The sequence below is a fragment of the Papio anubis genome, chromosome 4, assembly GCF_008728515.1.
Source record: "Papio anubis isolate 15944 chromosome 4, Panubis1.0, whole genome shotgun sequence".
Lineage (NCBI taxonomy): Eukaryota > Metazoa > Chordata > Mammalia > Primates > Cercopithecidae > Papio > Papio anubis.
Window position 1 is genome coordinate 80,939,043 of NC_044979.1, and position 24,544 is coordinate 80,963,586.

General features: G+C 37.0%; 1 protein-coding gene across 12 annotated transcripts in view; it reads left to right on the forward strand.

Moving 5' to 3' along the window:
* Nucleotides 1–224: 224 nt before the first annotated feature.
* Nucleotides 225–24,544, forward strand: part of PHF14 (PHD finger protein 14) — a 214,539-nt gene continuing 190,219 nt past the window's right edge. For 3 of the 12 annotated variants that reach the window (XM_009203331.4, XM_017956922.3, XM_017956923.3), the window contains exons 1-4: nucleotides 230–1,264; nucleotides 1,779–1,889; nucleotides 9,331–10,115; nucleotides 17,824–17,968. In XM_009203331.4, the coding sequence (XP_009201595.1) occupies nucleotide 1,264; nucleotides 1,779–1,889; nucleotides 9,331–10,115; nucleotides 17,824–17,968 (1,042 nt within the window). In that variant the 5' untranslated portion in view covers nucleotides 230–1,263. Of the gene's footprint in view, nucleotides 1,265–1,778; nucleotides 1,890–9,330; nucleotides 10,116–17,823; nucleotides 17,969–24,544 lie in introns of all 12 variants that reach the window. The other 9 variants (XR_001900961.3, XR_001900962.3, XM_021935991.2 and 6 more) reach the window with 6 other exon arrangements.

Below are 24,544 nucleotides of genomic sequence, written 5' to 3' on the forward strand. Positions count from 1 at the left end.
TAGAAGTATATCACTTTGTAACTTCACCCTGCCTCTGATTGATTGCTTTTTGCACCAGTGTTTGCACAGGAGCATGACCTTTGTAACTTCATTTCGGCCTCTGGTTGGCTGCTTTCTGCAACCAATCAGACTGATTGCGCGTTACTTTATTTACATGAAGTGAGCATGAAGTGGCCAACAGGAAGCCTCTAGAGGGTATTTGGACTCAACAGGATTCTGTATCCGGGCCCTTGAGCGGCTGCTCAGGTCGCTGTCGCACAGAGCATGCTTTCATTTTCAATAAATCCCTGCTTTTGTTCTTTTGTTGCTTCATTCTTTCTTTGCTTTGCTGGGCGTTTTGTCCAATTCTTTGTTAAAAACGCCAAGAACCTGGACAACTTGCAGTCACGACCCTCTACCAGTGACAATATTATTTAATTATTGGTAGTGGCTTAGGGTAGCAAACATCCCTTTGTGGAAAGTTTACTCAGTAAATCCTTAAAAAACAGATCAGAAACAAAAACTGGCCTCCCAGGGATTTGGACTCAGGAGCTGAATTAGGCGCGGAGAGGACGGAGCCTTAGGGGTTTATGGGCGGAGTTGCACTGGTTTGGCGGGCACCTCTGCTTCTGCTTGGCACTACTCGGCTCCTTGAGGCTCCTTGAGGCTCCCTGAGGCTCCCTGGAACGTGAGGCTCCGTGACGCTCCCTGGGCTTCCACTCGGCTCTGTTCGGCTCCTGCTCCGGAAGGGTGCGCGGGGGCGAGTCCTGCGCATGCGCCTTCAACTCCTGCTGCTCTCAGGGCTGCGCTCAGCCTCGTGTTTTCACTTCCTTCTACTCAGAGCCGTATCCGGGTCGCTGCTTTCCCTATTGTCTGAGGCAGCCGGCCTCGAGCTGTGTGCAATTTCTGGGTTTTTTGTTGCTTGTGGTCCAGGCTAATAAAGTTTTTCTTTCTTTCTTTCTTTTTTTTTCTGGTTTTAACGGGAGAAATTAACTCCCCAGGGCCGCCGGGTTGGCTGCGCTGCCTGGGCCGGAGGTCTTCTCCGGCCAGGGAGCGCTGTGGGAAGGGGCTCGAGCGGCCAGGGCCAGGTGAGGCCGGGGGGGCGGGGGGTTAAGGGACCGCGGGGCTACTCTTGGGAGCGCCCCTGTCTGGCTGGCTGCGCGCCGGTTTTAAATAGCATCTTTCGGACTTGTCTTCGCGGCCCCAGTCCCCGACTTCGGCGCTGCCTGGGCTCCCGCAGCCTCTCCCTAAGTCTCCTCCAAACGACCACTTCACGGATTCCTTAGTAAGTGTGTCCAAGGCCTCTGCGGCGAGGGATCCATTTCAGCCATTCTAGATGTCAGGGCCGGTGGGAGCAGGGCAGGGGTGGGAGAACCCTGCGGGAAAGCTGGATTGGTGGACCCTGGCCCTCCATGGTCCGCGGGAGTGAAGCCCGCTTCTTTTATTCCCTGGGTTTTGCGTGTTTTATTGACTGTTACGATGTCTAAGTGGGGGATTACGAGTAAGGCGCAGAACCTACATCTCGAAAAGATGGGCAAGAGGGTCAGCTTCGATTTTAGCTGGCCTGAGTTGGCGTTGGCAGCATCAGGGCTGGAGCTGCCTCTGAAACTGTCCGTGGAGCTGTCCAGCCTTCCCCACCCCGCTTCTGCACCCCAACCTTCTCCTGACCTCTTTTGCTGAGAACTCAATTAGACAAAAATTCCTTGCCCGAGGTCATCTTTGTGTTCTCTTAGCACCACAACTCTCCCCTGTGTTTGGTGTGATTATGAATGACAATGTAATTTTTTTTCTCTTAACAGTGGATCGCAGCTCCAAGAGGAGGCAGGTGAAGCCTTTGGCAGCTTCTCTGCTGGAAGCTCTTGATTATGATAGTTCAGATGACAGTGATTTTAAAGTTGGAGATGCCTCAGGTAAATATTTCCTTCTCTCTTCCCCTTTCCCAGCTTTCTGGAGTTAGGTTTATTTTTAGACTTTTTAAATCGGTTTTGATTAAAATGCCAATTTTAAGTGAAAGCACATAAACTTCATTTATTTTGTCCATTTGATTTCCCATTTTGCCTTTAGATACTGTCACTAGACCTATCGTTGCTTCTGTTTTCCTCAGAGATAATTAGCAGTCAGGGGAAGGACTTTTTCCTAAGATGCAAAAGGGTTTCTCTGTTTTACACCTTAAAATATATTTATGCTTATATTACAGAGGAAAAAACTGAAAGATATCCCAGAGTACAAAAGTATCCTGAGAGGTGTGTGGACCATTAATAGTCCCTGAGCAGGGTTCTTCTTTTTTCAGATCACTTGACATTCTCTTAGGGGAGTTTTGCTTTTTTTGTGTATTAGCTCTTTTGCTAGAATAAAATTGACCAGAGTAAGAGTTGCACTTTAAATTATAGTAGGTGCTGGACCTTGTGGATTGGGCCTTTCAGATATCTCTGAAGTGTAAGTCATGCATGCTTGCTTACTATATTTAGTAATTTTAAAAACTTTTTTTTTAAAGGTGGTATATTCACGTTGTACTAAACTGGAAAACAGAAAAATATGGTTTTCCTTTGTATCTTCTGTTCAGTGTGCCTTATGTATATAATATATACAGTTTCAATTGAAGGAATCTGAGAAACATAAAAATTATGTTTAAATATTTTATGGGAAAAATACTGATAAACATGAACAATAAAAATTATTTGTAATTTCACCTCTTTTGAAAATTTAAATAAAGTGAGATGAAAATTTAAATAAAGTGAGAAGTAAAAACCTTTCCAATTTCATCTCTTCAGTTTTTATATCCTTCTAGAGAGTTTGCTGTGCTTAGTCACATCTCTCCTTCCTCTGGTTTTCCCTTGTCTTTTTCCTGCTAGGGATAGTAGGAAGGGATGAATGAAATTATATTACTGTTGCTACTTTTAGTAGCATCAACAGCAGAATTTGCATTGTGATTTGCTGATAACTTTTTGTTTGCATAATCTCATTTAATTTTCACAGTAACTTAGTGAAGGAGATACTATTTTACAGGTAACAGGGGTATTGAGTTTAAAGAACTGGCATGAGGTCACTCAGGCAGTAACGGATCCAATGGATTTGACTTCAGAATTTAGTCTGTTTATCTGCTTGGATCCCAAGAGTTGATGGACGGAATCTTAAACAGAAACTCTGAATATTTGGTTACTAATTGAATTCATCCCCAGCAATCAAAAATTGATAAGTTTATCTTGATTAACTGTTTTTTTATCCTTTGCTTCTCAGCTCTTTATCCCTCCTTTAGTTGGTTTGCTGATGTTTAGTATTTCCAAAGAAGGGAAGGGGAAGGGAAAGGAGGTAAAATTTAAATCTTAGTTCTCTTGGTAAAGACCTTGGCAGATAAGAATATTCCTGGCTAGGATGTAGTTTTGGTTTGTTATGGTTGTGGTTGTAAACTTTGACAAACATAGTTGGGTCTTGGAAGTTATGAATTCTTTGAATATTAGAACAATTCTAAAACTTATATTAAGTATTACATAATTATGTGACAATAAATCTTGACTTTGTGGACAATTTGTTTCTAAGGTTTGTTTATTGAGATGGAGTATTCACAGGTATCGCTTCTTTTTCAAGTGATAAAACAATCTGATACAAACAGAAAATACTTCCTCAAAATATTTTATGACATCGAGCTAAGTAGAGATTTCTGACCTTGTTAAATCCTAACTATAGTTGAAGACAACTGTTGTTTGTGAAAAATGATAGGATGAGTTTTGTTAGTTTGATATATCTATATATCCCTTAAACACACTAAAAATATTTACTTTCTGTTCCCTCTTGTAACATAATATCTAGTATGCTGTACTCATAATTTACCCTCCTGGCCCCCTGGGGAGCTTAAATTTGCGACCTGTGGTTTCAGGTCAAAATTTTATATGTATAGTTCTTGGTATTTATTGTAAAAGGGAATTTAGAAGAAAATGATTGTATTTAAAATGATTAATAGTCAACAGAAATTGAATCATATTTTTGACTTGTTTTAGGTGCATTGATGCTCTGCATAGCTGAGATACTGGCTTACTCTAGATTACCATTGTTTTCCATTTGAATCTTTTCTGTGCCTGAGGTAGTATATATTTAATTGAAGTCTTATAGAGAATAAGACATTAGTCCTATCACTGGTTTTCAAACATGTTGAAGTTGTGGATTCCCAGCACTACTTATGAATAGGAGATTAAATTGGAAGTAGACAAACGGTAGCTAAACATCTGTCTGATCATGTTTTCTTTCAAAATAACTTCTAGAAATGACTTATTGAATGAACTACGAACTTCCTTAGAACTTAAAGTGGTCAGATTGGTTGGCCTTAATTTTGGCTAACTGGATTCTGTGGATCAATTTTTTCTTAGCTTCATCTTGAAATCTGAAATTCTGACTATAAAACTTTTTATATTTCTGTTTGGTTTTAGGAATAAATATAGAAAACATTTGCAGATAAATGTAATTTAACTCTATCATAAAATAGAAACAAATCAACATTTGGTAAAGAGTGACACACGAATACGATTGGCAAGTGATTACCAGCCTGTACCTTTAGAAAATTATGAAACTGAAGAGAGTTTATATTTTATTTTTAATGCAAAAGCACAAGAAGCTTCTCATTTTTGATTGAAAGCAATCAATAAAGTTTGAAATGAGTAAGTCCTAAAATAGGGTATGTATGTGTTAGAATTATGGTGATAACCACCAGAAGAACAATATGTGGAAATGTTAGGTTGAACTGTATGGAATTACCAGTTTTGTAGGTCCAAAACAGTCAAATATTAGCAATTTCATGGTTTGACCTAGTTAAAGTGTTTATATTTGAGACTTGGGCATAGGGCTGGGGGTAGGATAGGAGACTTATTTACATTTAGTTATCTGCTACATTAATTGAATGTTTTAAAGAATGTTTACATCTTTATAAAGATGCAGACCTGTATTACTTTTATTAACCAGACAGATTAGCCATGCCCTCTACCCCCATCCCCTACCAGCCAAAGTAAAATGGAGTTAACTTTAGATCTTAATCGAAAGGTAGTTTAGTTAGGCCATATTACCAGGAAATAATTTAATGAGAAGAGTCAGCCTGAGACTTTGGTGGTATTTTGTGCTTAATCTGACTTTGAATAATTGGACCAAGATATGTTCATTGATTGCCCGTAGTTTAGCCCTTTGCTAGATGTTATGGTGAATTTATAAAACAATAGTAATAATATTAGAATAAGTAAGTAAAATAACATGTAAGTAACATAACATGTAAGTAAAATAAAAATTAGAATAATTAAATAAAATGATACAAAGGATGGTTGATCACTTGTGTAGTTCAAGTCTTTCATAGGAAATGGGATTACTTTAGATTGATGTAGAACAATTTCATTGAGGAGAGGAGATAAGAGTGGAACTATGAACAGAAAGATTTAGATAAACAGCAATCTTGGTGAGGCAGAAATTAAAAGTGTTGAGACTTGGAATTGTTTTTTATATTTGGGGATCAGGGTTGACTAAAAGTAGAAGAGAGAAGCCTGGAAAAGTAGAATAAGGTCAAATTGTGGCCATATATACGAGTTAAGGGTTTCTCAACCTCGGCGCTATTGGCATTTTGTGTTGGATAGTTTTTTGTTGTGGAGGCTTGTCCTGTACCCAATAGGATGTTTAGCAACAACAACCCTTTCCTCTACTAGATGCCAGTAGCCTCTAGATGCCAGTTTCCTACCTGCCCCAGCCTCACCTCCACCCCCACTTCCACTGTGGTGGCAACTGTTGTTTCCAGACATTGCCATTTGTCCTCTGGCGGAAAAAATGTCCCCATTTGAGTACCACTGGCTTAGATTTACCCATACAAACCTAAGATGACATAGCTGGAACTAGAATCAGCAGTAGAGGATGAGTTGTGTTGGCTGACTGGCTGTCTTCAAGACATACACAGTTTTGGTCAAATGTAGCCCCGGGATAGCTCTAAATAACTGGTAGAATAGTGATCGGTCTGTTATCTGTTGTGTATATTTATAGTACTAATACTGTTGTATCAGATCAATGAACAGAATTAGATTGATGAAATTGATGAACAAATTTAATGATGAAATTGATGAACAAATTTATATTGCACATGTTGTATATTAACATAAAACTAAAGTCATATTGATTTTGTTATGGGGAGAACATTGGATATAGTGGTATTGATGGTTGATATTAATTAAATTAATTTTTATTTTATTATTTAATATTATAAAGGGATTCTTGAAGGTTGGTGTTTTAAATTCTGATTTTAAAGTTTATTTTATTTTTTGTCTGGCCATTACCACTCAGAGGAGTTTTGAAAAATTCTGTGATGGTAAAAAATTTCTTAACTGTCTGTTAGTTGAAATAGCTGTTGCTTGGAGAGATTCCGATATATTGTATATTTGAGAAAGGTTATCTTTTATTTAACCAAATGGGAAGTAGGATTTCAATTTTAAAGATTTTTTTTTTCCAAATGTAAGAAAAGTTTATTGTAGACTTGAAATTAACTCTGTCTTTCTGCCTAAGATAGCTTTATTTGAAGTATCTGGCTAATTTCTCCAGTGTATTTCTTTTTTTCCTTTCTCTTTTTTTTTTTTTTTGGAACATGGCACAGAGTCATTCTTTGATTTTTAGTAATGGGAAATTTTTTTCTTTGCAACCTATGGAAAAAATAGACAGCCAAGGACTTTGATTTTTCTCATTATCATTATTACTCAGCTATGCTTGTAAATAAATATGGTTTATCTCCATCCCTCCAGTGCATATGTACAGAAAACAAATAGTGACTAATCAGATGAAGAAGTTATTTTTCAGAGATCAGGGAAAGATAATATTTGATATATTGCTGATCCCTATAGAAAGATAAAATTTGATACATTGCTGATCCCTGTAGTTGGAGTCTGACTAATGTACTATATTTGGAGAACGAGGGGTTGGATATTAGGACTTGGTTTTGTGGGAAAATGTCCATTCTTCTAATAATTAACAAATATAAAACATTGAATTTTTTTTAAATTCCTTTCTATTCAGGCATGATTATAAATCAAAAACAGAATCAAGGAGTCTCAATTTACCTCTCATTAGAAAAAATAATTAATTGGCATTGGCAGCTACCAAAACAAAATCACAAAAATCTCTGACATTTTGTGAAATTTACCAAGTAACAGCAAAGTTGGATTGGTCTCAGTTTTGATCAGCTACCCACACTTCTGCCCCAGTTAATCTTACTTTTTTATCTATCATTAAGTTTTGATTGGTAAAAAGCCTTCTAGAAGGTTGATCCAGAAGAAAAGTAACCTTTTCTTTCATCTTCGTCTCCTAGCTCTCTTAATTATGGCATTGTTTCCATTCTAGAGCCTAAGGTGTTTCAGTTTTCTTTAGTCAGTGTGCATAAAATATCTTTCTGTGTCTTAGAAGTGTTTAGTCAACTCTGGTTTTTATTTATTAAATCATAATTTTAAAATGTCTAAAGATTATTATTGTTATTTTTACCAGATGGGATTTTTCCTGGTAGGTTGGGTTTAATTGCTGTGAGTGGTTTACAAAATCATAATTTTCTTAATGCTTTGGAGACTGAAAAGAAGTCACTTGTTTGTGAGTGATATTGGGTCCACACTCTTGAAATCCAAGAAGCTCAAAAATCCAAGTGTTTTGTAAGGTTGACACAAACTTACTTGATGGCAAAGCCTAACAGGAACTGGTAGGAGTTTATTTGTAGTATTTATTTCTCATACACTGTAAATATTTATATTTTTCTCTGCAGAAATAATGTTTGATTATAGGATAATCCCATGTACTTCACTGGGGGTATTACTGTAATATATGGTACGTGTTCCATGTTACCCTTGAAAATCTGAGAAATTATGAATTCTAAAACACATCTGCTTCTTAAAGTTTCAGATAGGGAATTGCTGACCTGTATGATATTGCTCTTGTATCCTGTGCAAGGTTGTTTAGGATAAGAGTGTTTTTTTCAGAACAGTCACAAGTAAGCTATGGATACCTACATGACAGATGTGAGATTGATAATGATTTCATAGAGTCAGTCAGTATCTCTTAAATGTTAGTGTTTATTTTTTATGTAATTTTGCTTGCAGGATGTTTTTGTTAGCGGTCATTTTATGACTTGTGGGGCTCACTAGATACCAGATACTAATTACAGACAGCTTCCTTCAATTTTAGTGCTTAGTTAATTACAGAGGTTAAGCCTAGTTGAGTTAATAGAAATTAAAATGATGTGGAAACACTGTACTTTTTCCACCATTTTATCATTACCTTTTTCTTGGCTATAGGTGCAAAAATTCATCATCCTGTGGATGTAACTATTGGTACTGGCTAAGACTTAACTGGTTTCTTCCCCACTTCCTCTTGCTCCCTGTCCTCTTTTCCTCCTCTCATTTATTTCTCTCTTCAAATATTTTAGATTGTTATTTACTTGATTGGGTACAAAGAGAATGGTTAGAAGGTTACTGAGTAGTGTTGGGTTGAGAGGGACTGGGCTGCCCTAGGTAGGAGTGGAAGAAACCTGCTAGAAAACGTAAGTCCTATGAGCTCTTTAATGTCTTCAGCCTAACTTTTCAGTGACTGCTCATTTTCAGGATGGACTGCTTTATTCATCAGTTTCTTCTGGTCTAGAGTGTATAAATGGTTACTGTGTAGCAGTTTTGAAAGTGTAGTGACTCTTCTTTTATTGATATGAACAGTATCCTAATAAACAGGAAAACTAATAATTTCTCTTGCAACTTCCTTTTTCTCTGCCATTGCTATTGTCTCTTTTCACCTGTGTTCTTGGTATTCCTAAAATTTGTTTGGTATATTAGGGATGTAGTATAAGTTGACTATCATAAATATCCATGCTCATTTTACTGGGTAAAGAGTAAAATAAATGAAGCAGTTTTATGGGCCAGATTTATCTTGTTTTGGTTGTGACTCAATACTTACAAGTCCATATAGTTTACAAAAGATGTTAAAGGGAGGAAGAATTTTGTCTGTGTTATCAGTAAAATTAAAATCAAGTGCCCAATCTTAAAAGAAGCACATTTACTTTAAAAAATAATTGCCTCTTCGATACCAAATATTGCCATGTGACACAAAATAGTGCTTCTCTTTTTAAAGCATATTTTAATTTAGGGTTATATATATTCATCTTCATTAGAGCTATACAAAACCATTGTATCAACTTCATTGATTTATTATTTGATCAGGTTGGGAATGTCTACCATTCTTTGACTTAAATTTGTTTATATTGTTTTGCAAGTTATTCACAAATTTTGGTGGTTTCATTTGTGTCAGCGTCGTGTGTGTGTGTGTGTATGTATATACATATGTGTGGTTTTTTTTTTCTCATATTTTCAACAGATTCTGAAGGGAGTGGTAATGGAAGTGAAGATGCTTCAAAGGACAGTGGAGAAGGTTCCTGTAGTGATTCTGAAGAAAATATTTTAGAAGAAGAACTGAATGAAGATATTAAAGTAAAAGAAGAACAGCTTAAAAATTCTGCAGAGGAAGTACTATCAGCAGAAAAACAATTAATTAAAATGGAAAAGAAGGAGGAAGAAGAAAATGGAGAAAGACCTAGAAAGAAAAAGGAGAAAGAGAAGGAAAAAGAAAAGGAAAAAGAGAAAGAGAAGGAAAGAGAGAAGGAAAAAGAAAAAGCAACAGTATCTGAGAATGTGGCTGCTTCTGCTGCTGCCACCACACCAGCCACAAGTCCTCCGGCTGTTAACACATCCCCTTCTGTTCCCACTGCGACAACTGCTGCAGAGGAACAAGTCAGCGAGCCAAAAAAATGGAACCTTCGACGAAACCGACCGCTTCTGGATTTTGTGTCCATGGAAGAGCTGAATGACATGGATGACTATGACAGTGAGGATGACAATGATTGGCGACCTACTGTAGTAAAGAGAAAAGGGAGATCTGCATCTCAGAAAGAGGGAAGTGATGGAGACAATGAGGATGATGAAGATGAGGGAAGTGGGAGTGATGAAGACGAGAATGATGAAGGCAATGATGAAGATCATAGTAGCCCTGCCAGTGAAGGGGGTTGCAAGAAGAAGAAGAGTAAAGTTCTTAGCAGAAACAGTGCTGATGATGAGGAACTGACCAATGATAGCCTGACCCTATCTCAAAGCAAGAGTAATGAGGTAGATCAACCCAATTTTTATATCTGTCTGTCTGGGGAAAAGGGAATTCTTCTCTAAGTCACTCTACACATTGTATTAAGTGGCTTCCTTGAAATCCTATTTGTAGACGGCTGTGGGATGAATGAGCACTCTAACTGTAGCATTTTTTCATTTGGCCAACAGACTTTTATTAAATACCTACTATTTGTCACCGTTCTCAAGGAGCTCACAATCTCTGTCCTCAAGGAGAAATATTTAGAGAAATATTTTTATATCCATAGACTTGGGAAATGACAAAGTTTTCCATTCTCCTTTTTATCCCTTTACTCCTTTGTTCATAGGACTGCTGAATGGTGCTGAGTGGAATATGAAAACAAAGGTCACCTTTCTTTCAACGTAGTTATGTCCATATCCTTATTAAAATGCAGGCCTTTAGAATACCTTAGAGCAGGGCAACAAACAGTCTAATGATTTTCTCAAACCTTAGAGATTAGTTTTAAAGATTAATTCCTTTACCAGCTGTAGCACTCATCATCTTTTTAGTCACCAAATCTTTGCTTTATGTGTACGGGACATACACATAAGTATAAACTATTTTTACATATATTTAGTAAATAAATTCTCTCTACAAAGAAATGGAATAAAAACCCAAACATTTCCATCATAAAACAGACATTTTTGTCATAAGACTGCAGTAATGGCTCAGTGCTTCTACTTGAAGTTCTACTACTGAAAGTTAGGTTTATCCATTGATCTCAGAGATGCATCATTCAAGACTCTTCAGTCAAACACATTTGTGTCTCTTTGTGTATGTGTTTTTGTATATGTTTTTCTTCAAAAGAAAGATTGAGTTGTTGTCTTACATGTAGATGTATCTGTTACATCACATGTACAACTGTAATAATTCTGTCATTTCTGTTAATGTGTTTATATTCACCAAAATTTATTTCCTTACCACTTATTTTTTTTTTCCATATCACTGAAGTAAGTTAAACTGGTAGAAAGATTTTTCCTCTTATGCTTTATTTGTGCTTTCACATTTTTCTGCCTACAAGTTTTGCATAGCAGTGATTATCTATTTTAATTGTTTTGCTTAAAAAGTTGGTGATTTCCTTACGAAAATAATCTATAGCAGGCTGTAAGGTTATCAGTGGAGATGAGACAACAGTTTATATTTGGATTATAAACACTGGTTTACTTCTGAAACCAATATTTTATATGAAAAAAAATGTTGCCTGCCTTCAATGTCATTCTAATTCTTAACTTTAAAAGAAAGTTGTCATTTGGGAAAAAGTATAATATTTTTAATGATATAGCACAGGCAGTTCCATATTATCAATGCTATCTTAAACAGGCATAGAAAAATCTAATTGTTTGTATTTAATTTAGGCATGCATGCAGTTTATTTTATAGCACTTAATACTGTATATCTAATGAATAAGTTTATTTTGACAACATCACTTCCCTCATTTTTATTAGGTTGATATTCTTAGAAGTAGTCTAGCTAATGATAGAGGCAGTGTGTATTAGATTTATGCTAAAGAGTGGGGGACACCTGCATATGTTTAGAAATTTGCCACATAAAATGTGTATAGTATCTGTTTATTAAACCTGTACTTCATAAATACTGCCTAAGAGGTTGTAGACTAACATTTACGATGCATTTGAAGTCCATGTATTGGTTGCTTAGTTTTTTTTTCCCACTAGAAGACACTTCAGTAAATAATGGGACCGTTTATGTTTAGATTAATAGTCCCAAACACAAGCACATTCAGGAATGAGATTCCAAAGCACTTCTTCAAAAAAGTGCCCATGTAGAAGAGATTATAAAAAGTTACTTTTTCTCCAGAATAACATTCTACTTAAAAGCTTGAGTCATTTTCCCCACAACTCTATTATTCAAGTGCTACAGTAATTTTTTGATGATTTTAATTTAAATTATGTCCCTCAAATTAGATAATTACATTTTAATTAAAAAACTAACCAATTGTGATTATTAGTTATATTTCTAGATTTCTTATTTGTATGATCTTAATTTTGTAAAAAGATGATTAAAGCTAGTCCTTGTTGCCTGTGGCCAATGTTTGGATTTTAATCTTCCTGGTTATTTTAGCTAGTGATAATTTCTGTGTCCATTACATAGTTAAGTATATATTTGATTATATTTGAAGTTTGATTTTCCCTGCTTTTACTTTGTTTTCAGAAACTACTTTGTAGTAGAGATAGCTGAAAATGTAGCTTTAGAAATACATAATAGAAATATATAATTATACCATATTTAGTTTATAAGCAGGCAGACATTTTTCTTGGTTGCTATGTTAAGTTCATTTGTAATGAAATGACCTGAAACTTTCATAATTTTGAAGTTTTGTATGGGAACTTGATATTTATTTTAGCAAGGCCCTTTTATAATTATCGCTCTTAATGGCCTTGACATACCTATGCTACAGACCCTGAAATACGCTCTAGCAGTGATTCTCAAACTGTTTTTTCTTTTTTTGAGACAGGGTCTCACTCTATTGCCCAGGCTGGAGTACAGTGACGTGATTTCGGCTCACTGCAACCTCCGCCTCGTGGGTTCAAGCAATTCTTCTGCCTCAGTTTCCTGAGTAGCTGGGAATACAGGTGCGTGCCACCATGCCCAGCACATTTTTGTATTTTTGGTAGAGATGGGGTTTCACCATGTTGGCCAGGCTGTTCTCCAACTCCTGACCTCAATTGATCCACCTGCCTTGGCCTCCCAAAGTGCTGGGATTATAGGCATGAGCCACCACGCCTGGCCTCGTTTTAAAATTTTTTTAATTTTAATTTTTTTTTTGAGACAGGGTCTCGCTTTGTTGCCCAGACTGGGGTGCAGTGGCGTGATCATGGCTAACTGCAGCTTTGATCTCCCAGGCTCAAGCAATTCTCCCACTTCAGCCTTTGGAGTAGCTGAGACTACAGGTGTACGACCGTGTGCTTTTATTTTTGATTATTATTATTATTTTTTTTGTGGAGACGGTATCTTACTATGTTGCCTAGGTTCATGTCAAATTCTTGACCACAAGCAATCCTCCTGCTTCAGCCTTCCAAAGTGTTGAGATTACAGGTGTGAGCCACCACACATAGCTCTTTTACAGTTTTAAAAATTATTGAGGACAACCGTTAATATTTATGTGGATAATATCTGTTGATATTTACCATTTCAAATTAAAACTGAGTAAGCACACAAGTTGTCAGATCCCATTTTATATAGTGTCTGGAAAACTTCATTTTACTCCCATGAGAGAAAGAGTGAACAAGACAAATAGTGTCTTAGTATCATTATGAAAATTGACTTTACTTTTTATACCTGCTGAAAGAGAATTCACTGGACCACACGTTGAGAACTGCTGCTCTAGAACTGGGCATTAGATAAATTCCATTCTTGCAAACAGGCACCTGTTTTTGTCAATGACCTTCTGGCATTTTTTGGATTTAGTGCAGTCTGAAGAATCCCCTTGAAATATGGTTGTATGTCTTTTTCAGCCGTTAATCTTACAGCTTTGAGATTCCTTAAGATTATCTTGCCCTTTAGTTTTCTGAGGTAAGTTTTTTGGAGAAGGCAGTTTAGTATTTTCAGAAATGGTTCCCATTTTCAAGATTTTGAAACTGAAGTTTTGTATGAGAATTAATACATGACAGTAAATTATGTCAATAGAATTGGCATTTTTGTTTTGTAAAAGAAAGAGTTCTTTTCTCATGGAAAATACTTAAAATTGGAGACAGTTTGGATTTTGGATTACTGCTTTATAAATGTAACTTTATGTTCTTTGCTGAGTAGAATTTTTTTTTCCATAAAAGGCTCTGTTACAGATATTAGGTGTCATATTAAGAAATGGCAATTGTCACCTGATTTTTGTGAATTAAAATGTAAAAATTTTGCCAAAATTTATAAATATCCACTTCTATTTGAGACTTCTAATTTATTAATCAGTTGCCTTTTTACACATTGCAAAATGAAACAAATTGCTCTGAGTCCTAAAAAAAAGTCAGTTCTGTAACATTGTATAAATATTGAGATTCACGAGAATTTGACCTTTTCTAAAAACTTAGAGGAAGTATGATTGGTCAAGCTTTTTGATATAATAAATTTTTCTTCAGGGCAGTAGGATTCTTTTAATTCGAATTTTTCAGGAAATGTGCTGGAATTTCCTTGTATTAAACACATGTGTTTAGATAAAATTTAGCCTATTGTATATATCATTTACAATCATATGTGGAACATATATATATAAAAATGAACAGTAAGCATATTTTAGAGCCTGTGAAGAACATTGATCAGTGTTATCATTTTGGGGGTAAGTTTTAAATCCTGATGGAAAAAATGAAATATTTACTATAAGTAGTGATTGATTTATTCATGTAGTATCACTTATTCTTCCTATAATTACATTGGATTCCATTACATTATTCCACAATATTAAAGTTATTTTCTAGGTGGTACTTTTTTGCCATTCAAAACCTATTTTCCTGATGTCTATTTTTATGTAAAACCATATTTTAGAAATTTTATGTTAAAAGCTTCAGCTTAACTACTTTCTCTAAAATCTTGAAAGATGATGTATGTCCTCAGAAATATCCTAACAACAGATGATAATAAATCAGGTTTTGTATTGATCTAATCATAAGTGTGCTTAAACCTATGTTTGATGTGTTAAAACTGAGATCTAGCTGGCCGTGGTAGCACATACCTGTAATCCCAGCTACTCGGGAGGCTGAGTCAGGAGAATTGCTTGAACCTGGGAGTCGGAGGTTTCGGTGAGCCAAGATCTCACCATTGCACTCCATCCTGGGCAACAACAGCGAAACTCCGTCTCAAACAAACAAAAAAAGCAAAAAAGAAAACTTAAGATCCTAATTTTTTTAAGGAGGATGTGTTATTTAGATTTTCCAGTTGAAACATTGTCTGCCAGCTATTTGGTTAGGGAAATATTTTATCTCTAGTTTTCCCTATTTCCTTCTTTGCATTACATTTCTATTAAGAGTCTGAAGTCATGAGGATCAGAGGGCCAGAAACATTAGTTAATGTTGTTTTCTGTGCCTGTAAATGATAATAGATGTGGAGAGAAATTGGCGTAGAGATATGATTTAGGCATTTATGGTTTTTCTGAGCAAAATGGAAAAATAGGAAAATAGAGGAATTAGAACTGCACTTTGATACAACTTTTTCTGACCTTTTGAAATTTACTTGTTTCCCATGTGGGTAAACCTTTTTTCCAGGGCTGATTAATTTTAATTCCACCAGAGAAATTACCACACAGTCCATAAAGACATGTGGCATCCTAATTTCCAAACTCTGATTTTTTGCTAGATTATTTTCTAGTCTGTAATTTTTTTTTTTTTTTTAACCTACATGTGGTATTCTTTTTTTTTTTTTTTCTTTGAGACGGAGTCTCGCTCTGTCGCCCAGGCTGGAGTGCAGTGGCCGGATCTCAGCTCACTGCAAGCTCCGCCTCCCGGGTTTGCGCCATTCTCCTGCTTCAGCCTCCCCAGTAGCTGGGACTACAGGCGCCGGCCACCTTGCCCGGCTAGTTTTTTTGTATTTTTTAGTAGAGACGGGGTTTCACCGTGTTAGCCAGGATGCTCTCTAAGGAAAGTCTTCTTTGGACTTACCATGGGGATGATATTTAAAGTAGCAGTGTTCATTGAGGCTCGCAACTTTTCTTTTGGGGGCACAAGGAAGATCCTCAGTGTAATAAATCATCAGTTCATGATCCTCTTTTTGAACCACCTCCAGCGGAAAGGAAAAGGCATTGAACATTTATTGAGTGTCTACTTTGTGCCAGGAACATTCTTGCCGTCTATTGTTAATTCTTATAACCTCCTGAGGTAGATATTATTTTTATCGCCATTTTGCAGATAAAGAAATTACAGCTTCGAGGTTCAGTAGCGAATAAGTGAGAGGTGAGAAAGAAACTTAAAATGTTTGATTTCATGTCAACTTTGAAGCATGACTAATAGTATGAAAATCTGGGCAGATTTTTGTTTGCTTACTCTTGTACTGTAAAACCAGATGAGTTTTATTTAGGACATTTTCACTTTTATTTGCCAGTCACTTGTCAGCCCCAGACCTATTTTTTTGGTTTTATAACATAGAGAAGCAAAATGCAGAACTTAAAAATACTAGAATTCTTAAGAGAAATGATACTATATTCTTGTTGACATTTGCATTCTTTTCTGATTGTTTTACAAATCTGCTGCAATTTTAGATGTTACACACAAAGTATGTTGAATTATTAATTGTGACCTTCAGGTATATTCAAGTGTCACAAATTGCTGTTTAAATGATGGCTCCAAATGTTACTTTTGGATATTGGTTGAGTTTAAAAGAATATAAAAATATAAAAAATAATAAAATATATTTATGAAATATGTTATGAAAAATGTATATTTAATGAGTGTATGGTATGAAACCAATTTATTAAATTTATTTCTGAATATTGTTAGGTTGACAAATAAAAATGTATGGACTCAAGTACCATCTTTTATTGTAGGTAATGTTAAGCACAATCTATTAAATATGCAATAATCATTTTCTTGTTAACTTTTTTAAAGTTTAACTCTATAATGCAGAAGGTTTAAATGAAAACAAGCAGACCCTCTTCTTCTGAATTTTATCTTTTAAATGTTTATTAATATGTCTTCCTATTTCTTTATTTCTTTTTGAGACAGTCTTGCTCTGTCCCCCAGGCTGGAGTGCAGTGACATAATAATAGCTGGCTGCAGCACTGAATTCCTGGGCTCAAGTGATCCTCCCGCCTCAGCCACCTGAGTACCTGGGACTAAGGGCATGCATCACCATGCCCAGCTAATTTTAAAATACGTTGTAAAAACGGGATCTCACTCTGTTGCCCAGGCTGGTCTCAAACTCCTGGCCTCAAGTGATCCTCCTACTTCAGCCTCCCACAGTATTTGGGATTACCAGTGTGAGCCACTGATCCCATCCTCTCTTTGTAGTATCACTAGCTAGATGTCTTCATTACCAGTTTACACTAGGTATTTCTTGATATAAACCTAATTAATAGAGTTCTCTGACCCTTCTAGCAGCTAGTCAATCTGGATCCTTTTTTAGATTATTTTCTGTATCTGTGTATATTCATATACCTAGGCAGGCTCTCATGGATCTATCTTACAGTAGTTTGATAATGCTGGAATTTCTGAATTCCCCAGTACTTAAGGAGTATAGAGTCCTTAAGTCTGCCATCACATATATACTTGCTTATACATTATTTTGAATTGATTTCTTCCTATTTTGCATATGTGTGTCTTGTCTCCTCTAGGTAGGATTATAAGCTCCTAAAGTGTAAGAATCATGTCTTGTACCTTTAAAACACATGTATAAGATCAGTGATTACTTTGATTACTTGTGGATTCATTTTTCGTTTTTCCTGGTTTAAGGGGCAAAGCAGATCGAGTTGTTAGTTGCATGCCTGCTTTTTCATATCGTCTCTCCAAGAGGAGACAGAATACGAAGCTTGCAGAGAAGTGAGAAATTAAATAAGAGGGTGCTTGTAGTGTTCTTTAACAAAGACGTCAAGTATATATTTCTCAAATATAATGTACTTTGGAGTTAATAAAAGAATGGAAAATGGGGCATACATTTGGAAGTGCATATAATAATGTTTAAGTAATAAAGAGAATTTTAGTGATTAATTTTTTTTTTACTTTAAATGTGATTTTCTGATATATGTTAATATTTTAATATTAGGACTCGCTGATTCTTGAGAAGAGTCAAAACTGGAGCTCTCAAAAAATGGACCATATTCTGATTTGCTGTGTTTGTCTGGGAGATAATAGTGAGGATGCTGATGAAATAATTCAGTGTGACAATTGTGGCATTACGGTCCATGAAGGTAATGTTGCTTTCTTTTCTCTCTTTTTAGAAATGGCTGACTGTGGCTCTTTTACGTTTGTCCTAAGGTGGTTCTACAGTATTTCATGGTGTTTTGGTTGAAATAATGCTAAATCATCAAAGTATGGGTGCTATTTTTCAGGTTATCTTTTCTTTGTTTTTGAGGTGGAGTCTCACTCTGTCGCCCAGGCTGGAGTGCAGTGGCACAATCTCAGTTCACTGTAACCTCCACCTTCTGGGTTCAAGCGATTCTGCTGCCTCAGCCTCCCGGGTAGCTGGAACTACAGGTGCCCACGACCACACCTGACTAATTTTTGTGTTCTTTTTTATTTTATTTTAATTTATTTATTTTTGAGATGGTGTCTCGCTCTGTCGCCCAGGCTAGAGTACAGTGGTGCTATCTCAGCTCACTTCAACCTCCGCCTCCCAGGTTTAAACTATTCTGCCTCAGCCTCTTGAGTAACTGGGATTACAGACATGAGCCACCACGCCCGGCTAATTTTTGTATTTTTAGTAGAGATGGAGTTTCACCACATGGGTCATGCTGGTCTTAACTCCTGATCTCATGATCCACCCGCCTCGGCCACCCAAAGTGTTGGGATTACAGGCATGAGCCACCGTGCCCAGCCAATTTTTGTGTTCTTAGTAGAGACGGGATTTCACCACATTGGCCAGGCTGGTCTCAAACTCCTGACTTTAAGTGATCCGCCTGCCTCAGCCTCCCAAAGTGCTGAGATTACAGGTGTGAGCCACTGCACCTGGTCCCCCGGTCATCTTCATTAAAAAAAAAAAATTTAAATAATGAAAATAGAAATACTATATGGAAATCAGTATTTCTTTAAAGGTCAGGGTTATGGTATTGTATTTTATGATACTATTTCTTTTTTTTTTTTAAATTAAAATTTTTTTTTTCTTTTTGTTGAGACGGGGTTTTGCTATGTTGCCCAGACTTGGTCTTGACCTCAAGCAATCTGCCTGCCTCAGCCTCTCAAAGTGCTGAGATTACAGGCATGAGCCAGTGTGCCAGGCCTTATTTCCAGTTTTTTTTTTTAAATTTTAAATTAAAAAAAATTTTTTTTAGTTTTTAAATAAAATTCAGAAGTAGGAGAAAGTTGACTATTTTTGTCTGATAGAAAGTATTCTTAAAAAACTTACATTCTATCAATTTTTTGTAGCTTCTTCTTTCATAGATGTGCTTTTGTTTTTGAGAGAGAGTCTTGTTCTATTGTCCGGGCCGGAGTGCAGCAACGCGATCTCAGGTCACTGCATCCTTCGCCTCCCAGGTTCAAGCGATTCTCCTGCCTCAGCCTCCCGAGTAGCTGGGATTATAGGTGCCTGCCACCATGCCCGGCTAATTTTTGTATTTTTAGTAGAGATGGTATTTCGCCATGTTGGCCAGGCTGGTCTCAAATTCCTGGCCTCAAGTGATCCACCTGACTCAGCCTGCCAAAGTGCTGGGATTACAGGCGTGAGCCACTGTGCCTGGCCAATAGTATGTATTTCTTAAGAGCAAAGGGCCAGGTGCAGTGGCTCACACCTGTAATCCCAGCACTTTGGGAGGCTGAGGTGGGCGGATCACCTGAGGTCAGGAGTTTGAGACCAGCCTGGCCAACATGGCGAAACCCCATCTCTACTAAAAATACAAAAATTAGCTGGGTGTGGTGGCTCATGCCTGTAATCCCAGTTACTCGGGAGGCTGAGGCAGGAGAATCACTGGAACCTAGGAGGCAGAGGTTGCAGCGAGCTGAGATTGTGCCACTGTACTCCAACCTGGCCAACAGAGGGAGGCTCCGTCTCAAAATTAAAAAAAAAAAAAGGCATTATCTTACATAACCACATAATTATCAAAGTCAGGAAGTTAACATTGATGAAATACTGTTTTATCTAATCTATATAGATTGTATTCAGATTTTGCCAATTGTCTCAACAATGTCATTTCTAACAAAATAAAACTAGGATCATGTATTGCATTTAATCGTCATGTCTATTTAGTCATCTTTAATGTGGAACAGTCCTTGAGTTTCTGTGTTTTATGTCATAGACCATTTTTAAATATAGACCAGTTTTTTTGTTTTGTTTTGTTTTGTTTTGTTTTTACAGAATGTTCCTAATATGATTAGATTTGGGTTATATGCTTTTGGCAGGAATACCACAGAAGTTATGTAGTGTTCTTAGTGCATCGTATTAGGAAGCATATTATATTTATTTGTGCAGTTACTGGTGATATTACCTTCCTTTTTTTCTCTGTTTTATTGCATAAGCCTACCAATTTAGAATACTGGTGATATTTTGATCACTTGGTTGGGAGGGTGTCTTTCTGGTTTACCTGTGGTAAAGTTATTTTTCTTACCAATTAATTATTATTATTATTTTTTAATCAGGGCTGTGACTACCACAAAACAGTATTTCTATGGCTTTTCTCTTACCTGCTTTTCTGGTATTACAGCCCTTGTCCCAAGTAATTCTGGGAGTCTGCTGGACTTGTGGGACTTGGCAGGATCTGTGATTCTCTAGCTAATCCTCTTGTCTTCATGTGGAGCTGCCCTTTTTTGCTGCTAACACTCACTGTGGGAATATCTCCAGTTACTGTTATTTATATTTTTAGTAATGTTTGTTGAGTACCTTCTATGTGCTTGGTATTCTGTAAATTTTAGGCATATGAAATAGAATGTACGAATTGTTGACCTGGTGGAACTTAATGTCTGGACAGGCAGGCAGTAAGCAAACCAATAAATATCTCTCAGTTGGTGGCCCAGATTCTTAAGAAACACGAAGTTGGACAAGGAGTATAGGAATGCTATGTGTGAGGGTGGTTGGGTGAGTTGGCAGAAGTTTGTATTTATAAAAGTTGATAAGGGGCCAGATACAGTGGCTTACGCCTATAAATCCCAGCACTTTGGGAGGCTAAGGCAAGCGGATCACGTGAGGTCAGGAGTTCGAGATCAGCCTGGACAACATGGTGAAACCACATCTCTACTAAAATACAAAAATTAATCTGGCATGGTGGTGTGTGCCTGTAATCCCAGCTACTCAGGAGGCTGAGGCAGAGATTCGCTGGAACCTAGGAGGTGGAGGCTGCAGTGAGCTGAGATTGTGCCAGTGCACTTTGGCCTGGGTGACACAGGGAGACTCTGTCTCAAAAAAAAAAAAGTTGATAAGGTAAGCCCACTCTGATAAGAGGATATTTGAGCAGTGACCTAAAGGAAGTAAAAGAGCAAGTCATGTAAATATATCGGGAAAGAGCACTGCAAGCAGAGGGAGTAGTGAATGTAAAGATCTTGGCCAAGCACAATGGCTCACGCCTGTAATCCCAGCACTTTGGGAGGCAGTGAATCACTTGAGGTCAGAAGTTCAAGGCCAACCTGTCCAACATGGTGAAACGCCATATCTACTAAAAATACAAAAAATTAGCTGGACTTGGTGTCGTGTACCTGTAGTCCTAGTTATTCAGGAGGCTGAGGCAGGAGAATGGCTTGAACCCAGGAGGTGGAGGTTGCAGTGAGCTGAGATCAAGCCACTGTACTCCAGTCTGGGTGACAGAGTGAGACTCTGTCTCAAAAAAAAAAAAATCTTGAAGTAGTAACATGCTTGAGTGTTTGTATAGTGGCACAGAAGTTTGTATGACTAGAACTGGCTGAGCAAGCTGGTTAGTGGTGGGAGTAGAGATGGTAGTAATCCAGCTGGGGTCTTGCAGATTCTGGTACTGATTTTAGATTTTATTATGATGGATATGGGAAGCCATAGCATGGGTTTTGAGCAGAGGATTAATATGGTTTGATTCATATTTTGGAAGGATCACTCAGACTGCTGGGTTGGGAGTATACTGAAGTGAATCTAAGGTGGGCAACTAGGAAAATATTTAGGAGACCATTGCAGTTATCTAAGAGAGGAATTGGTTTTGAGGTAGATAGTAAAAGTTTGGTTTTACACTGTGTTTATGTAAGATGTTAGGACTAGAAATTTAAATTTGGGACTTATCAGCCTGAAGATGTTATGCAAAGATGTAAGACTAAATGTAATAAAGTCATCCTAGTACTTTAGAGGAGATGGGGAACACATGGCCAGTGAGATATGAGAACCATGGATGGTGACCCAGAGAAAAATGTTTCAAAAAGAGAAAGTCAGTAAATGTATCAAATAATGTTTTTAAGAGTGGGAAATCACCCTAATTCAATGCTGGACTTCAAGTACACCACCAGGCAAGCTATCCCAGAGGTTATTGAAAAAAAAAAACTAATTGAAAAAATGTTTGTATCACATGATTCATTAAATAAATATAAAATACACAGAAGCAAGGGGAAAGATAGAGGATAAGTTAACACATTTAGACTGAGGTTTAAGTAGGATAGAAGGACCATACTACCTAAATCATTCCTGGGGTATGATGTTTATATGTTTTGGCTTATCAGCCTTCTTTGCTAATGCTGCAGTTGTGAGAACCAGAGCCCACAAGGTAGGTGCCCTGGGCCACAGATACACACACTCTCAGGAAGATACAGGAACAAGTATGCCTGGTCATGGTGTTAGCTCTCCAGTTAATCTACTCAACAGCCATAGGTTTTATTTGTATTTGTTAGTCAGTGGACAGAATAGGTATCACCAATGGGTGGCCAAATTAAGGCCTCATGAATATTGAGTTCTAAGTGTCTCATACATATTTAATGTATTCTGACTCTTTGGTGTTTTTGCATATTTGCCTCAAGAATGTTAGATACATCTTGGTCCTTCTGTCCCTTTCTGTCTGTGTTTAATGCATACATGCTTTACTTTTTATCTATACATACACATGTAAGTTTTATTGCTCTCATTTTGTTTCTGTATAGTAGAGTTTAATATTCTCAAGCAGGGCAAAAACACATTTTAACTGAGAATACATCATTGAATTTAGTAACATGAGGGTCATTGGCCATCTTGATCTGAGAGAGTTCAGAGTGAGAATAAAAGAAGGGGAAGTGCAAAAAGTGACCACGTGCAATTCCTATGATGAGTTTTTATATAAAGAGAAGCTAGGAGATGGGAAAAGGGATGTGAAATTGAGGGAGGATTTTTTCCTTCTTATTTTAGATGCTGTGTTAATTATCTGCTGCTGTGGAACAAATTATCCCAAAATATAACAGCTTAAAACAACAAACATTTATTATTTCACATTATTTCTAAAGGTTAAGAAATCTGGGAGCAGTTGGTTGGGTTGTTCTGACTTAGAGTCTCTCATGAAGTTGCAGGTCAAAGCCATAGCCTAGGCTGTAGTCATTTTAAGGTTTGGCTGGACCTGGAGGATTTGCTTTTAAGCTAAGTCAAATAGTTGTTGGTAGGCTTCAGTTCTTTGATGGCTGTTGGCCAGAGACCTCAGTTTCCTACTGCATGGACCTCCCTCATAAACTGCATGAATGTCTTCATGAAGGGCAGCTGGCTTCAGAGTAAGTGATCAAAGAGAGAAAGAGATGGAAGCAGTTGTATAAGAGTACTAGTATATTTTATAATCTAATATTGGTAGTACATACAACCATTTCTCCCATATTCTGCTGTTCACACAAGCCAACCCTAGTCAGATGTAGTTGGGGGCATTCTAAGAGTATAAATACCAGGAGGCACTGATTATTAAGGGCTATCTTAGAGGCTGCCTACCACATGTGCAGAGATTATGTAGCATGTTGTGTGCTGATGGAGGTGACCCAGTGGAATGGGAGATTGGTGATATAAGGAAAATAATAAGGAAAGAAGGGGGAACAATTGCTGGAACAAAGGTTTTGAGTGCAAGATTAGAGGGGATGAGATCCAGTACCAAGTAGAGAGATTGAGTGGATAAGAGTAACCATAGTAATTAGGGAAAAAAGGATATATGGGTCCAAATGTAGGTAGGTTGTTAGATGTGGTAGTTGGAGCAAGTGTAAGTTATTTTTAAAATGTTTCTTGTTTTCTCAGTGAAATAGGAAGCAAAGCCATTAGCAGAGAGTGGGGACAGTGGGGAGTTAGAGATTTGGGGAGGCAGAGTTGTATAAAATTTATTTGGGAGAATAAACTGAATAAGGAAATATATACCTAAAATATATATGTATACACACACACACACATATATATACACACACACATATATATACACACACACATAGACAGCAATAAGACCACTTGATATTAGTGGTAATGAATAAAAAGGGCTCATTAATATAAATACCATATTCATTCATATGAATGTGATATTAGTGGTAATGAATACTGTTACTGAGAAAAGTAAACATGGTTATATATATTTGTATTTTTCTTCTCCAGGTGTGGTTCAGATTCCTGGGAGTAGGTAAATAATATGTTAACTCAGGAGTAGCAGGTACTTTGGCAGCGTTTGTTACATTGATCACTGATGATCACAAACATGTTACTGCTGCTTATATCCATGAATGTCATTGCTGATGTGTGATGCAGTTATGATGAGTTCTGTTAGTTTTGGTGATTCTCTTATGATGCTGAGGGCACTATCTCTCTTTTTCTCTGCTTCATTATAATGGTGAGTACCATCTCTACTTCTTAAGTCATTCTTAGGTCTACTTCTTAGATTGTGGTCATCGACCTTGGATGTATTTTT